The sequence below is a fragment of the Cotesia typhae genome, unplaced genomic scaffold (assembly GCF_013202065.1).
Source record: "Cotesia typhae breed Kobodo isofemale line unplaced genomic scaffold, CoteBio_Ctyphae contig_4, whole genome shotgun sequence".
NCBI classification, from domain to species: domain Eukaryota; kingdom Metazoa; phylum Arthropoda; class Insecta; order Hymenoptera; family Braconidae; genus Cotesia; species Cotesia typhae.
The window spans coordinates 9,575,749-9,590,629 of NW_027423748.1; the positions used below are offsets into that span (position 1 = coordinate 9,575,749).

General features: G+C 31.0%; 1 protein-coding gene and 1 long non-coding RNA gene across 9 annotated transcripts in view; one reads left to right on the plus strand and one right to left on the minus strand.

Annotated features, from left to right (window-relative positions):
* Window positions 1-14,881, plus strand: part of Kair1d (Kainate-type ionotropic glutamate receptor subunit 1D) — a 56,769-nt gene that overhangs the window by 20,208 nt on the left and 21,680 nt on the right. For all 7 annotated transcript variants that reach the window (XM_074243136.1, XM_074243132.1, XM_074243135.1 and 4 more), the window contains exons 3-4: window positions 2,308-2,492; window positions 6,911-7,068. In XM_074243136.1, the coding sequence (XP_074099237.1) occupies window positions 2,308-2,492; window positions 6,911-7,068 (343 nt within the window). The remainder of the gene's footprint in view (window positions 1-2,307; window positions 2,493-6,910; window positions 7,069-14,881) is intronic.
* The window catches only part of LOC141527574 (uncharacterized), a 140,319-nt gene that overhangs the window by 19,592 nt on the left and 105,846 nt on the right, over window positions 1-14,881 (minus strand). The window lies entirely within an intron of this gene.

The window sequence follows — 14,881 nt, forward strand, 5'->3', positions numbered from 1 at the left end:
GATTCATGTATTTCATATAACTTTATTTGTTCAGTTTTAGTATCAAACATTTATGATGCCAGTCTAGCTGTAAAGGTAGTTTTTCCGGACACTGGCAATATTTTCCAGCGGATTACAGAGTCAAGTTCGATATAGACAACCGAGTCGTGTCTCTCTGCAAATAAATACATGTTGTGAATAAATTTACCGTAGTTGCCGTTTTATTTTGCGATATTTGTTTATATATTTTAAAAAATGTTAAAGGCTTTCGTGCATTCAATTTATTTATTTTAAAATACACAAATTTTATTTCATTCCCCTATTTGTTCAAAAGAATCAAATATTTATTTCGATTTAATTTAAATGAATTTTTTACATGCGATCCGTTCCAGTGTAAATATTACCTCGCTCCCGATAAAAATCCTCCAGTTCGATAAAAATCTATGTGTCGTGTATTTTTAAATCCCGTGTAAATATCGGACAGTGTCATTCATGCGATAAAAAAAATAATAACAAACAAAAAAAAATTAAGAAAACGGTTGACCCTAAACTAAAGGCCATCTCTGCAACTTCCTGCCATTTCCATACCTAGGCGCTTAAAATTGCACTAATGATGAAAACAATAAACAATTTTCGATTTTCTTAGGGGGAAATTAAAACAAAACAATGCAAAGTAAATTAATTCATAAATAAAAAAATTCGATTAAAATAAATAAATATTTTTTTTTTTTTTTTTTTAATTAAATTAATTAACTTTTTTTTTATATCTAAATTTTTAAATCAGAATAAATTTCCTCGGGGTGTAAAATCCCATTAAAGATACTTCCTGGACTTGTGACTTCCAAGGGTCTAAAAACAACTGGTGTTATATTAGCTAAGAGCTAACACCCCCCAAGCAAAGAGGACAAACCAGATTATCCTCACCCTCTAAAATATACAAACTCCGTTTAATTCCAGATTTTCACTGTTTGTTTATACTATTAGACTCAATTTGTTGTTTGTTATTGTAAATACAAAACTTAAGACAGACTAAAAATTTTAAGGACTGATAAATAAGAATATTTATTTATTTAAATAAAGAAATAATACTCGTACGGTTAGGTTTAAAATATACAGAAATGTGATTGGCATTTAGTTTGTATGTATGAATAGATTTATATTCATATCGTGTTTCACAAAACGCCGGAGTCAAATTTCATAGAGTCAATATATATCTGATGTGAGAGATGAGTTCAAGCAATATATAATACAGTATGATAGTATAGTGGTATAAAAATAATAATAATAAAAAATATGTTCGAAGCAATATCCAGGTGTACTATTTCAATGACTTTGAGGATTAGATCTGTCGTAATAAACGTTACTTTTTATTTTTTATCTACTCTTTTATTCAACATAAAGCTCAGATTTACTTCAATTCATTTTTTGATCCCAGATTTAATTGATTGATGTCTTGGAAAATTCATTGCGACTTTTTGGAAAATTTAGAATGTGAAAAAAAAATAATTTAAATATTGTTTCATTTTTTTGTGTTTTATAATAAGTTTAAGGCTGTAAAAATTAATTACATTTTTCCAAAAAGTTTAGAACGTTAAAAGAAATTATTTTACAGTGTATTAGATTTAAATTTTAAATAAATATGACTTGAAGTTTTTTTTGAATCGAAAATGGTGATCTAAAAAAAAAAAAAAAAATACTATAAGCGTTTGAATAAACATGAAATAAATAAATTCATTTATTCATTTGGTTAAATGAATTTGAAAGTTAAGTAAACTATCCAGAGTTTCTGATTTCAAGTAATTAAATTTGTTTTTAAAAGAAATATAAATATAAATTTGTAATCAAAAGATTTCTTTTTTTTAAAAAAAGTGTCCCTTTAAATTAACCTGGATCTCCATTCAACCATAATTAATTTCCCCTTCTCTTCTAAGAAAATAACTCGGTTTTAAATTGCAAGCTTTGGAAGTTTATAAATTATTTGTTTTAATTTTGAATGGCTTCTGGAAATTTCAATTTAGATTGTCAGCACTCAACTGAAATAATACGATGTAGTTTTATATTCTAAAATGGCAATAAATTTTTTATTAAGCTGGATATACAATTGTATTGACCCAGAAAATAATATTTCAAATTTACAGAGTTTGATACTCTGTCCATTGAAATTCAATGAAAGATTTTATTATTTTTAATAAATTTACTCTTAAGTATAATTATGAAGTGTGAAATTATTATATCACGTTTTATCAGAGAAAGTTTTTTACCTCGTTTTGAATTATAAAAACGATTTTAAATATGCTGGTATAAATAATAAATAATTTTATTTTTCAGTATGTCATCTCTTAAGCATCGGAGTAGCTGCGATTTTCGGGCCGCAAAATGCGCATACTGCATCTCACGTGCAAAGCATCTGTGACACGATGGAAATACCACATTTGGAAACGCGGTGGGACTACAGACTGCGTCGTGAAAGCTGTCTCGTCAACCTATATCCTCATCCGACCACTTTATCCAAAGTAAGTAGTTTCTCTGATACATTTATTATACAAGACTTTATTATTAATAACAACAATTACGGTAAAAATTTTCAGAATTGTTTAAATGTTGATAAATTTATTTTCATTGAATCAAATAATTTTTTTTTTATGTTTTCTCTGTAAAAAAAATAGACTGACAATTTTTACCTCCAATTAATAAAATTATTAAATGAACATTAAAGTTTCTTTATTAAAATAAACTTGAATAAAATCTTAACTCCGCGAAAATAAATTCTCATTGGTATAAAAATAAAATAAAAAAGTTAATTCGTTGTTTGGAGTGAAAAGAGTAGTTTTCATTTGATGTTTTTTCTATTAATCTTTATGACATCTATTTATATTTAAAGAGATCCTTTGCCAGGGATATTGCAACATGACTTGGTAATAGTTTTGTCGGCAATGACAGACATCTTGAAGGTCTAAGAGTCGCCATGAATAAGAAACATTGAAACAGAAAGACAGAAGTGCTGAGAGAAAGTTGTGCAAAGAATGTCCTCGGGTAAAAGAAGTCGCTGCTGTGTTAAAGGGTGACTGGAGGCAAAAAAGGACCCGAGGAGGCTGAGGAAATATGGTTTTGCAGTTCAATTTACTTCGAGGATCAAAGGAACTGTTGGTAGCCGTACAAAAAAGACCATCGAATAAGAGAAAGAAGAGGAATCGAGATACCCTCTGATTTCTTTAGATTGCGTCTTCGGATTGGGGACTGGGGAATCTTTAATGCTTAAGATCCGTGGTACACCTTCTTCAATTGCTACCGTAACCTCTAACGACCTCTATTTTTATTGATTTATTTACTTTTTTATGTCCTCTCTGGTACAACGTGATACATATTGATGCCGGAGTTGATTACTTTGTCGATACTCCCCCCTTCGATAAAAACCTCCGTCCCGTTCGAGTTCAAATAAAAAGGAAAATTAGTTTTTAGATGAAAATTATTCCGGTTTTTATTTATTTTTCTCTTACCTGAAAAATGATAAATCTTCAGTCAAAATTTATCATGCTTTTACTTAGTATGCAAGTTTGATCGAATTCGCGAATCAAAACAAATTGATGGGGGCTTAGTGTAAGTACCTTAGTTAGAAATTTATTCGCGCTCGGTTTCATTTCGTTTGATATTTTCCGGTTGTCAATTATTGAGCGCTCCAGGTGGTTTTTATTTTTGTAAATTCAATTTTTTTCATGCGAAACGCGAGCAAAATTTTGGGGTTGCAGTAACAGAATAAAATAAATGGAACGAATCATGCATCCACATTTTTATTAATACCGATTTTTGAAATCATTGGATGTCGTTTCAGTGATTTTTATCCAAGTTTATTGAATTTATTCTACTCTGATGGTTGGAAAATTATAAATTGAATTTTTTTTTTGTTAATTTCATCTCATTTTTGTGAATTTCGAGCTTTTAATTATTGTAAAATATTTTACTCATAAGGCTTTATTATAAATTCCTGTGATATGTTGAAAAACATATCATTCCTCGTCTCGTTGATTAATAGTAATTAATAGAATTATTTGTTTGAAATTTACTTTGATGTATTTTCATATAATTTTAAATTTAGAATTTTTTTTTGAGTTTTTTTAAAGAAAAAATTTTTTGTCATACTGATAAAAAATTTTTAATGTTAAAGAAACCTTATTAAGTGTTAGCAATTGAATTTTTGATTGGTAGTTAATTGATTTAAAAACTTTTTTAATTTAGAGAGTTGACAAAAAAAAAAAAAAGAAATTGAAAATTTTGAACCGGCGAGTGGAAAAATGGATTTTATATTATAGAATAGTTACAAGATGCAGGATATAAATATCATGAAGTGAGCTTTAGAGCCACCGAAAATCACTAGCTGTTCCCAAAGGACACACGTGAATTGAATAATGCCGGGCTGTACAATTCTGGAAGTTGCCAGAAGAGAAAATATGCAGAATGCAAAGAGCCAGTGTCGAATCATACATGAACATGTGCATTTATATGATTTATCCGGGTGGTGTGAGTCTGATGTATAAGATATAACTCAGTCACATACGTGTCTGAAATAGTAACTCCATAACAATGATAAATTCCGCTTTGCTGCACGACAATGCCCGAGAAAAGGGCTCCGTCGAATTTACCCGATACCGTTATGAAGTTATAGTATGAGTTATAAGTTTCGAACGGGGAAACATCGAGATGCCACCCTTCTCCCTTCTCCCGTTCCGCATAACGACACTCCGCACGGAGCTTTGGAGCCTCCCTCCGTTATTTTGCCTTGAAATATTTCCGAGCAATTTACATTACCCGCAGCGCCCAACTCGTCTAATTTTCCCTCGCATGAATACATGTATTTATATACACCGACACTCTATATATTTCTATATAATATTGTAAAATATGTAGTACGTAGTTTCGTACAGGTGTGAGAGTCATCACACTAAGAATACGTAATGCCAGTGTAGCTCTTGCGGTATCACTGTTGGCATGAATTATTACTGACAAGGAAAATCACGCTCAATTGGTTGTCGTGAATTACCTCGTATTTTTCATTTTATATTTAAATATTTTTTAAATTACATTACGTGGACAAAAAAATTCTCCCGGAATTAAATAATATTATATCACTGACAATTTTATATAGAGATAAATCTAAGTCTTTTTTTTTTTCAATTTATTTATTGCAATAATAATGGATTTAAATTAGTGTTTTTTGAGATTTTATATAAAAAATGAGCTGCATCGATGGAAGAATTTTTATAAATCACGTTACTGATGTCAAAAAAATTTTTTTACTCTCTTTTACATTAGTAAAGTGGTTTATATTTTTAAACAAAGATTAATTCAACGGATGGCTTTCCAAATTTTAAATTCAAAATTCAGCGAGAAGGGAACTGACGATAATTCACAGCTTTCTGGTTTATCAAAAATTTATTGCAAATCCTATTTTTATCTGGTTCGATAAAATATAATTTGCTAATTAGTAGGATTGCTATTCAATAACTCGATACATGAGTTCTTACCCATCATTGGGTGAAATGATTTATTCCAAACTGTTTCAATATTCAGTTTGAACTGCAGAATATTCCATGTGATTAAAAGCTTAATCTTTCAAATTAATCCCATCAAAAATCAGCTAGAAAGCTTATTTGGAAGCGATTACTATTATTGGAACCAATTTTTCATTTCAAAGCAAAAGTGGTCTGGATACAATGAAAACTTTTAAACCACAGTCATAAAATAGCGGTCAGGTAACAGCTTAACTGAAATAATAAAAATATTTTAACTTTATTTTGCTAAAAGCTACATGTTGTCAAAGTAACTTTAACAACGACTTTATATTAACAAGCTATGTGCTTGTCTTTAAAATTTTTTAAACTGAGGTTGTTTTTCTTTTTAAACTGAGTTTAATTTTCCGTCCATGGATTTATGATCCGGGATCAACAGCCTTAACAATATTTGGGTATTCAATCAAAGTTTGAACTTGCTAGGATTCATCCTTACCTCAAGCTCTCTCCACTTGACCTTCTCTCAGCAGGAAATGGCGATCTAACAATGAGCGCAGGAAGATTTGGACACAGAAGCTCCTGGTTGAGCATCGAAATTTGAGTCAAAGCAAGGGTTCTCAAGTGCCGTAAGCAGACGCCGGATTTAATTAAAGCCAGTCCCGAGATAATAAGTAATATAGCAGTTAGTAAAAGTGCGCATTATATTATGACTTTGGAGAACGGGTATATATCTATGTAGAGCTATAAATTAGTGCTGAAACTGTTGAGGTAGTAGTTAAACTTGTTTGCTGATAATACAAGCCAAAGCTTTCGGAAAACTTGAACCTATATCGGAAATTTTGTGTTAAGAAATGGGAAATCCTGTTAACTTTCTCTTACTCTTACTCCGAGACTGACTTTATTGTGCGAAACTTTGTTTCAAGTTAGTGGCCGTAAGTACGGTTCCCAGTTTACAGTTTCTAGTTTTCAGTTCGACGTTCTCTGTTCAACGCTCTATATTTCCAACAATTCTCGAGTCTGCTCCCAGCTACTCCCAGCTTACGCCAAAGTCTGTTACTAAGACAGCAGTAAAGTATAATGCATGAGTTACGAGTTAACGAGCAGGTTATGGGCCCAGTCAATGTTAAGTTATTGATATGCAGACACAAGGATGGTTTTCCCTCATACAGTTTACAAATCCAGTTTACGATGCCGCATAAAAAAATTGCTTAGGTAGTGGATTTTTCCGAATAGAGGGGATTCTAAGCGCTGAGCCAGAAAAAGTAAATTAATTTATCGATGCTAGTTCTACACCGGAATTTGTTGCGAACGATGTAAATCTTTTTCCGCCTGTGAATATTTGTGTAATCGGATTATTAAAAGCAATATGGGATGTTTATATACTTTGAGTTTTATTTTAAAAATTTATTGGTATTTTTATGTTCCAGGCGTACGTGGATCTTGTGAAGGCGTGGGGGTGGAAAAGCTTTACGATTATTTATGAAAATAATGAAGGATTAGTGAGACTCCAGGAATTACTGAAAGCTCATGGGCCTAGTGAGTTTCCGATAGCTGTTCGACAATTGGGTGAAACTGACGATTATCGGTAAATACTATTTTACGTCTATTTTCTCTTTATGCCCTTAATAGGAGATTTTATAGAATGAAAAATTTTATTCAATTGATAAACCTTAGAGAATTCAGTCATCAATTTGTAAACTTTTTTTTTTTTTGATAGAAAATATATTTTTATTAATTTATTAATAAATTTTTTGTTGGAATCGAAATTCTCCGAGGGCCATAGCATGCAAAATTAATACAAATAAAAAATACAACGTGTGAAAACAAAAAAAAATAGGAAAATATGAATTTATGAATAAGTTGACTCTGTCGTATTTAAATGTATGGAATTTAATTAAAAAATTCCTATCTATATTATTAATGATCTCAATTATATTTTATGTATAACATGAAATCTCTGCTAAATTAATTATTAATTCAAAGCTTCTAAAAGCCGATTTCACGATTATACACTTGAAGGTTAGTAGCATAAATAAACAGTATCACATTTTCAGCATGAAATATTAAGTAATCAGACAATCTTGTGAGTAGTGATGCTTAAATGTTTTATTAAAATTTGAGGGAAATTAGTGTAAAGTAATTATTGAAGAATATTCAGTAAAAACTAAGGTTTTGATATTCTGATTTTTATCAAAGAATTTAATGAAAGGTTTGAAATTAAAAAAAAAATTTTTAATACATAAAATTCCGTTTTAAAAAACCTTTTAAAAAAGTTTACTCTATAAATATAAATTAATAATTTTATTATAAAAAGAAAAAAAAATTTCCAACACTTTTTTTCTGAAAGCTTAATCCATACACAAGACATATTTCAATAAATATTTTTGTAGCTGTAAAAATAAAATGAAATCAGAGCGATAAAAGTCGGTTATTGCCATGATTAAAACCACTTATGAGTAAGGTGGTAAAAACTGGTGTGGATAAACGTGATAAGTGGAGCGTCCATATATATATATATCTAAATATCTATATGGGTAGCTTGTGGACTTAGCAGTATATAGTTAAATAAAAAGAGTTTAAAGTATAGCACAGCAGGAAATTCCCGCAAGTGTCTGCTGCGTGTTACGTGTATCCTTGTATCTTAGTGTGTCAGCTACTTTTAACACTTTTTCTTCTTCTTATTCTTCTCACCTAGGAATCTGAATGAAAAGTAGTCTCGGGGGTGAAACCAAGCGTAAAGTTTTACTGGTCGGATAACTTGTGTGGTGTATGCGCCACCGGGCCGGGGAGGTGTGTCGTGCTGCGGTGTACTGAGTTTACCGAGTTGAAATATAGCTATTGGATGAAGAGGAACGTACGTGTTTTAGAGACTGCCTATCCCTCCCGGTGGACATCCTCAGCTAGAATAGGATAGAACAATATGGGATGGTAAAACTACTATACCACAATGCAGTCGAGTCTTTACTTCTTTGACATCTATTATATTCTCCATAACGACTCGGGGGTAAGATGAGTGCGATATCATAAATGTTGGCGACGCCACAACATCACCAGGGAAATAAAACGATCATGTTCTTCCCTTGTACTTGCGCTTACATTGTTTACTCTCTTTACTATTTACTATTTACTCTTTACTCCCTTCTCATATGTATTGCATCTACGTGAATGCTGTGAAGATGTAAGATATAAATTAAATGGAAGACGTGCAAATGAGAAAATCCCTCGTATAGTTATCATCAAAATGGGAAAGTCAGGTCGTCAAACAGAATGACTTATCTCGATGTGGTTGTAAGTAGTGATAATTATTTTCGGAATATTTTGAGATTAAATGGATGTTTATACAGTACTGATGCTTATCAAAATTATTTATTCAATCAAATAACAATTTAAAATTTTTTTCGAAGATTTGGATACAAGGTAACATTCAAAGGTAACGTAAAATATCTTGTCTCAAATATCTTTCAGATTAGATGCAAGTAAAAAAATTTTTTTTGTGTTCTAAATCGAGAAATTTGAACCAATAATATAAAATTGATCTTTTAATGCAAAAAATCGACTCAAGAGTCAAAGATTAAGAAAAGATTAAAAAATCTATTTAACATTATTCTCTTGACAGCAGTTAAAGTAAAAATTTTTTAATAAAACAGTCTTTTTGAAGAAAAGAGAATTTTTTTTTGCCAGGATTCCTTTATGCGGAATGCGAATGCGTACGTCTGTTCTACACATGGAGCCCACTCGAGAAATAAGAGATGCAATAACACTAAACGGTGTCTGTTCTTTTGATGCGCTGCTGCATAAAATTGTTCAGGTACTGTTTTGAACGCGGCAGTAGAATTTCATCGAAAGGAATAGAGGAATAGAAGAAAATCGAGGAATCCAATATTCAAGAGAACCGGACGTAAACTGACTACGCGACATAGAGATCCGACGGGTTTGCGTCGCCAGATCCTTTGTATATTCACCTACAATTGTACGCCCACGGTCAATGTGTGCGCATATATATAGATATGCAGATGTAGTTGTAACACAGACAGAGACACAGAGTGACTGCACAGAGGAATAGAATTTGAAATAATTTATGAGTCAGCACGATGCACCAGTAGACTCTTGTAACAACTGATGGATGCAAGTTGTTACTTGTATTTTATATAAATACGCTTCATGCTCGCTGACAAAAAAATTTGGAAAAAAATAATAAAAAGGGTTGTAAATTTAACGAAATTTACTCACACAAATCACTCAATCACTTTCTGCTCTCTGCATCCTTCTTCGAGAATCTAGATCGCGGATTTACATACTGTTTCTTAGATTCTGCTCTGTTATTCCTGGTCGACATGTTTTATTTTTCTGTTTCCTTTTTCTTTTTCTTATTTTGGGTTCTAGTGACATCCGCGCAGCGCCAGTATTGGTCAATAAAGAATAGTCCAATTCGCGAAATGTCATTGGAATAAAAAGTTGGCTCTGCTGGAGACAATTTTTCTTGAATAACCTCCACTCGCAGTACATGTATATCTGCATTAGACGTTGAGTGATTTATAGGCTACGTAGACATTGACAGTTTTGTTGAACGCTTCACCGAGCACTTTGAGTAGCATATCCAAAACTTATGTTCTACATACACCTTCCATTATGCATTTAAAACACTCTTTAATAACCTACACATTTAAAAAGTTACATATTTCACGTTCCAAATGTCCAAAGGGCGTATAACGGCAACTAGATAGGGCTTGGTGCCAAAAAAGCGTCGATAAAAATTTTTTTTTTTGCATTGATTTTAAAATTGTTCAAAACGTAAAATCTATAACAAAAAAATTATTTCAAATCCAAGACAGTGTTTAAAAAAAATTTATTACAAAACTTTGACCAAAAATTCTTATCTTTATAAATCGAAATTTTTTTCCCATCATTTAATTCTATATTTAAAAACCTCGATAAAATTCAATCTTCGAAATAATTTATTCCAGTGAATAATATTGTGATTAAACGATCCATTAACGAATGCTTTAAACTCGACAAAATCAATTGTCACTTTTACATCACTGATCTCACTTCATTACACGGTTGATCGCTTGCCGCTTCAGTAACTAGTTAAAAATCTATTTCCATCAGGTTTATCGATTAATCAACGGAAACTTCCAGTTAAGAGTCTGCATCACAAAATTTTATTTACAAGTTATATCAGCTCTTTCTTCCCCTTACTCTTCAAATGATTATCTCCCAAGTGCTGGTAATATAGATAATAGCTACCACACTTTATTTTAAAGACTAAATTAAATTCATCAAAGCTGCTCGGTGAGTCAATAAACTTCTCAGTGGTAATCTTATCTGTAATAGAGCCGTACTCATACCCTTTGAATTTTAGATAGACACAAGAGAATTATGCTCTCAATCTGCGAATTCTATCATTCATTTGATGATAAAGGAGCTCTATGTTTAGAACATCTTTACAGTTCGATGGCTGCTGACCTCTGACCTTTCGTTCAAACCTACTGAAGTACCTACACTAACACGAACCATGAGGCTGGATCTGTGGATCGCATTACGAGAAAGTTCCTCGGTGGAACGGAAAACAGAAATAATAATTTGCTTTTGGGTCATTTGTTGATAGGAACATTTTTCACTTAAATATTTTAAAGAAATATTTAGCAAAATTAAAACTTTTAAATTTATGGTCTGAAGAAAAATTCTGTTAAAATACTGCAGAAGACATTGCTTCAACTTGAACATAGAAAATTTATGTTTTTTAATATAATTAATTTTAAAATGTCTGTAATGTTTTAATTTGTGCAAAAAACTAAGAAAAAAAATTCTTAATGCCAAAAGAGCTCATTAAAAATTTTTTCAAAATTTTATTTTTTTATTTTTCTAGTCAAAAATGGAATATTAAAAAAAATGATAAAATTCAATTAAATTAAAAAAAAAAATTAAAAAATAATTTAAAGATTTTTTTAATACCCAGTTTTGGTTTTGCAAAACCAAAAGGGCGTATAATTTGAGATTGCTTTCAACATTAGTAACTCTCTTTAAATGCTGAATTCAACGGTAGGTCTTGACCGAAGTTACGATGAGCTGCGGGCATTTTGTGGATTTTCTCTTCCCAAATGAAGTTATTTATCTCATGCCTCAAAGCTTAATAACAGCGATTATTATAGCACCCATTTGAAGGAACCTGAAATTACGTAATGAACAAGTAACTGTTATTATTATTACTCGCAACTCATAACTCAAAAACATATGAATAGTTATGAATATTATAAGTTTACCGAATAACTATTTTACCGTAGATTGCTGACAAATGAACCAACCGATGTTGGTAACGTGCCATTATTACTTTTCACCGCGTATTGACTTGCTAATACTGTTCAAACAAATGCGAAGTGTCGATATTACAGGAACGCTCGACAACTTTTGTTTGTAAATGCACATATACAATTTACCTACTGTTTTCTATGACGTTCAGTATCACTAAGTTCTCCAGTGAATTTAACTAATCTAAATAATTAATTTACAACAAAATGTCCACTCATCACACTTGATATTTACTAACTATTTCACAATTTCACAATAATAATTAATAAAAAATTATCCCTCTCTTTTTTTCAATCCAAATAATTCTTAAAATTCTTTGAGTAGAAATTAAAAAAAAAAAATACCCGCCCAACAATCGTTCTCTATTTATGATATCATGATCAATGATTTAATTTCGCAGCTGTATAGAAACAGGGTGTAGGGTGTGGATAGAACGTGAATTAAACGGTATTATAAATTTAACAATTCGATTAACTAATGTAAAAGCTTAATCGGGTGATCTATATTAACGGCATTGACTTTGTAAGCCGGTGTTGTGTGTTCCATTGGTTCTGCTTCAAACGAATATATATTTTGTCTGTAGAAACAATGACAACAACAATAACCAACAACAAATGACGAATGATGCTATCAAAACTCTGTAGTGCGTACTCGTGTTGTGGACAATTCACTTGTAGGGTCTGCAAACTATTCCCTCTACTCCACGCAGATTTATTTACGACTGCCAAAATACAAGCGATTCATTGGAAATTAAAAACTATTGATGTGAACAAATAGAAAAAATATTATGCTTGGTTATGACGAAAAAAGTTTACTAAATTTAAGTTTATTATTGTTAAAAGGGAAAGATTCAATTTTGATAAAAAATTTACTTTTTTTTAATAAGGATACGATGACCTAATAATTTTTACAGCAAAAAAAAAATTCTGTCATTTATTACAGCCATTGTTTTATTATTAATTTTATTTTCTCTGTATTTTTTAAAGAACATTATAAATGTATTTGACCTAATAGAATTTTCTATTGAAGTTGTGGGGCTGTAAAAAGTGTCAAAGTTGAATTTTTATGCTGACTTTTTGTTCAAGGTACTAAATAAATATTTATCAATTATTTATTAACAGTAAATAATTTGTTAATTACTAAAATGATCAAATATTGAATATAATCTCCCCTAGTGATAAAAAAAATACATAAAAGTTTCTGTAAAAAAATATTAAATTTTTTTAACCGATATTTTTTAATTGCATATAAATAAAGTAATTTTTTCCTTGAACATTCCAATTATTTGAACAATAACAATTTATCAGAGAGTAAACTTTGTTGCCCCATTTAAAAGCATAAAAACTTTTCTCTGTTTACACTTGCGATTAATTTCAGCATAAAAAATTGAAAAAGTACGTACATGCGGACTTATATTTAGTGAGTGGTTTGCGCCGGTGACAAAAAAGAAAAAAGTTAAAAAAAAAAAAAAAAATGGTAAAAAAGCGTTAATTGTTCTAATGGTACAGGTGTGCCTTGTTATGTATGGAGGCGAAAAAAATTACGAAATACGAGCTGTAATGAAAGCAAACAGAAAAATGCTGGAAAAATCGTAGGTACAATCAACTCAACAGAAATTCCGACCGTTAATCACTACGTCTCGTGAGCTTGGCCAAGGGGAGGGCAAAGAGGAGCAGAGGCAAGCCGGGCTGGGCTCACTCTTCGGTTGAATTGCTTTCTAGAAATTGCTTCGATTTCCCGAATGAATTGCGATCGGTGGCACCGGAGTTGGATTGTGGCGCTGGTGCTGGTGCGAGGGCTCGAGAGAAGGGTGAATACCCAGCTAGCAACCCCCTGCTCCGTGCCTCTACTCATACCCCGTGCAATTGTACCGTTTACGATAAGAAGGAATCGAGAGGAAGGCAATGAATGGAAACCCACAGAATGAATATCGCCTATGTGTATCCTACCAATCTCTAGGGATCGATCTCTCCAATTGCTATTGATATATGTCAAATATATTATTCATAAAATATTTATCAACACTATTACTAACCGAAGGTTGCTTGGTTCTTCAGTTTTTGGTTATTGATTCAGCATTAATGGCTTTAAAGAGCTGTCGACGTTGCTGAGTCAATTAGAAAAATACTTGTTCGAAATATTTTGTTTGAATCAATCGAAGAAATTCATGAATTAGATCAAGAAAATAAAAGTCGAGGAATTTCATGATGAATACAGGGCACGACTCTTCAATTCCACCAATGAGAGGGAATTCAATTTCTTTCATTGTCTTCGTAAGTAATTTGCTTTACTTCATCGAATTTTACGAAGTTTATTTCTACGTAAATTCCTTTTTTATATAAACTTTTTTTAATTCCAATGAAAGACGATATTTATTGCATAGATGCGGAAAATAGAGTCTTTAATTAATATTTTATTTTGTTCCTTTTAATTTCTTTGATAATACCAGTGGAGTACACTGTAATAAAACTATTTGATTTAAGAAAAATATTTTTCTTAAGATTTTACTCTTGTTAAGAGATATTCTGTTCGAATTATTTGTAGAAATTTACGAATCAAAGTAAGAAAATAAAAATAAAGAAGATGAAGAGAATAAATTTTCCATTAAAAAATTTTGCAAATTCAATGAAGAGTCTTTTTATTTTCAATCAAAATAAAGTATATATTCCAATTAGCAATTTCAAGAGAAAAATTCTTGAATGAAGTATCAAGTAAAAATATAATGACGAGTAAATTAAATTTTATTAATTAAAAAAATTGAATCGTCACGTCAGAGAAATTTTAGCACCTCCATCAAGGTTTGAATGTTCTTTTTTTATAAACATCTCAATGGGAGAAGATTCTTAATGTGTTTGCTGCTGAATTATTAACAATGTAATTACGAAACCATTTGATGAATATTTAAGCTCTAGCTAGGCTAGAATAAAAAGCTCGAGGACGTAAATATAAATATAAATATAAATATAATAAGTTTTTCTTCTAGCCGGTGCTGTTATTGCCGTATGATTTAGTGATGCTTGTTAGAATAAGCAGAATCTCATGGCGCATTTTCGCGAAGAGAGAACAGAAACTTGTAACGAGTTGCCCAG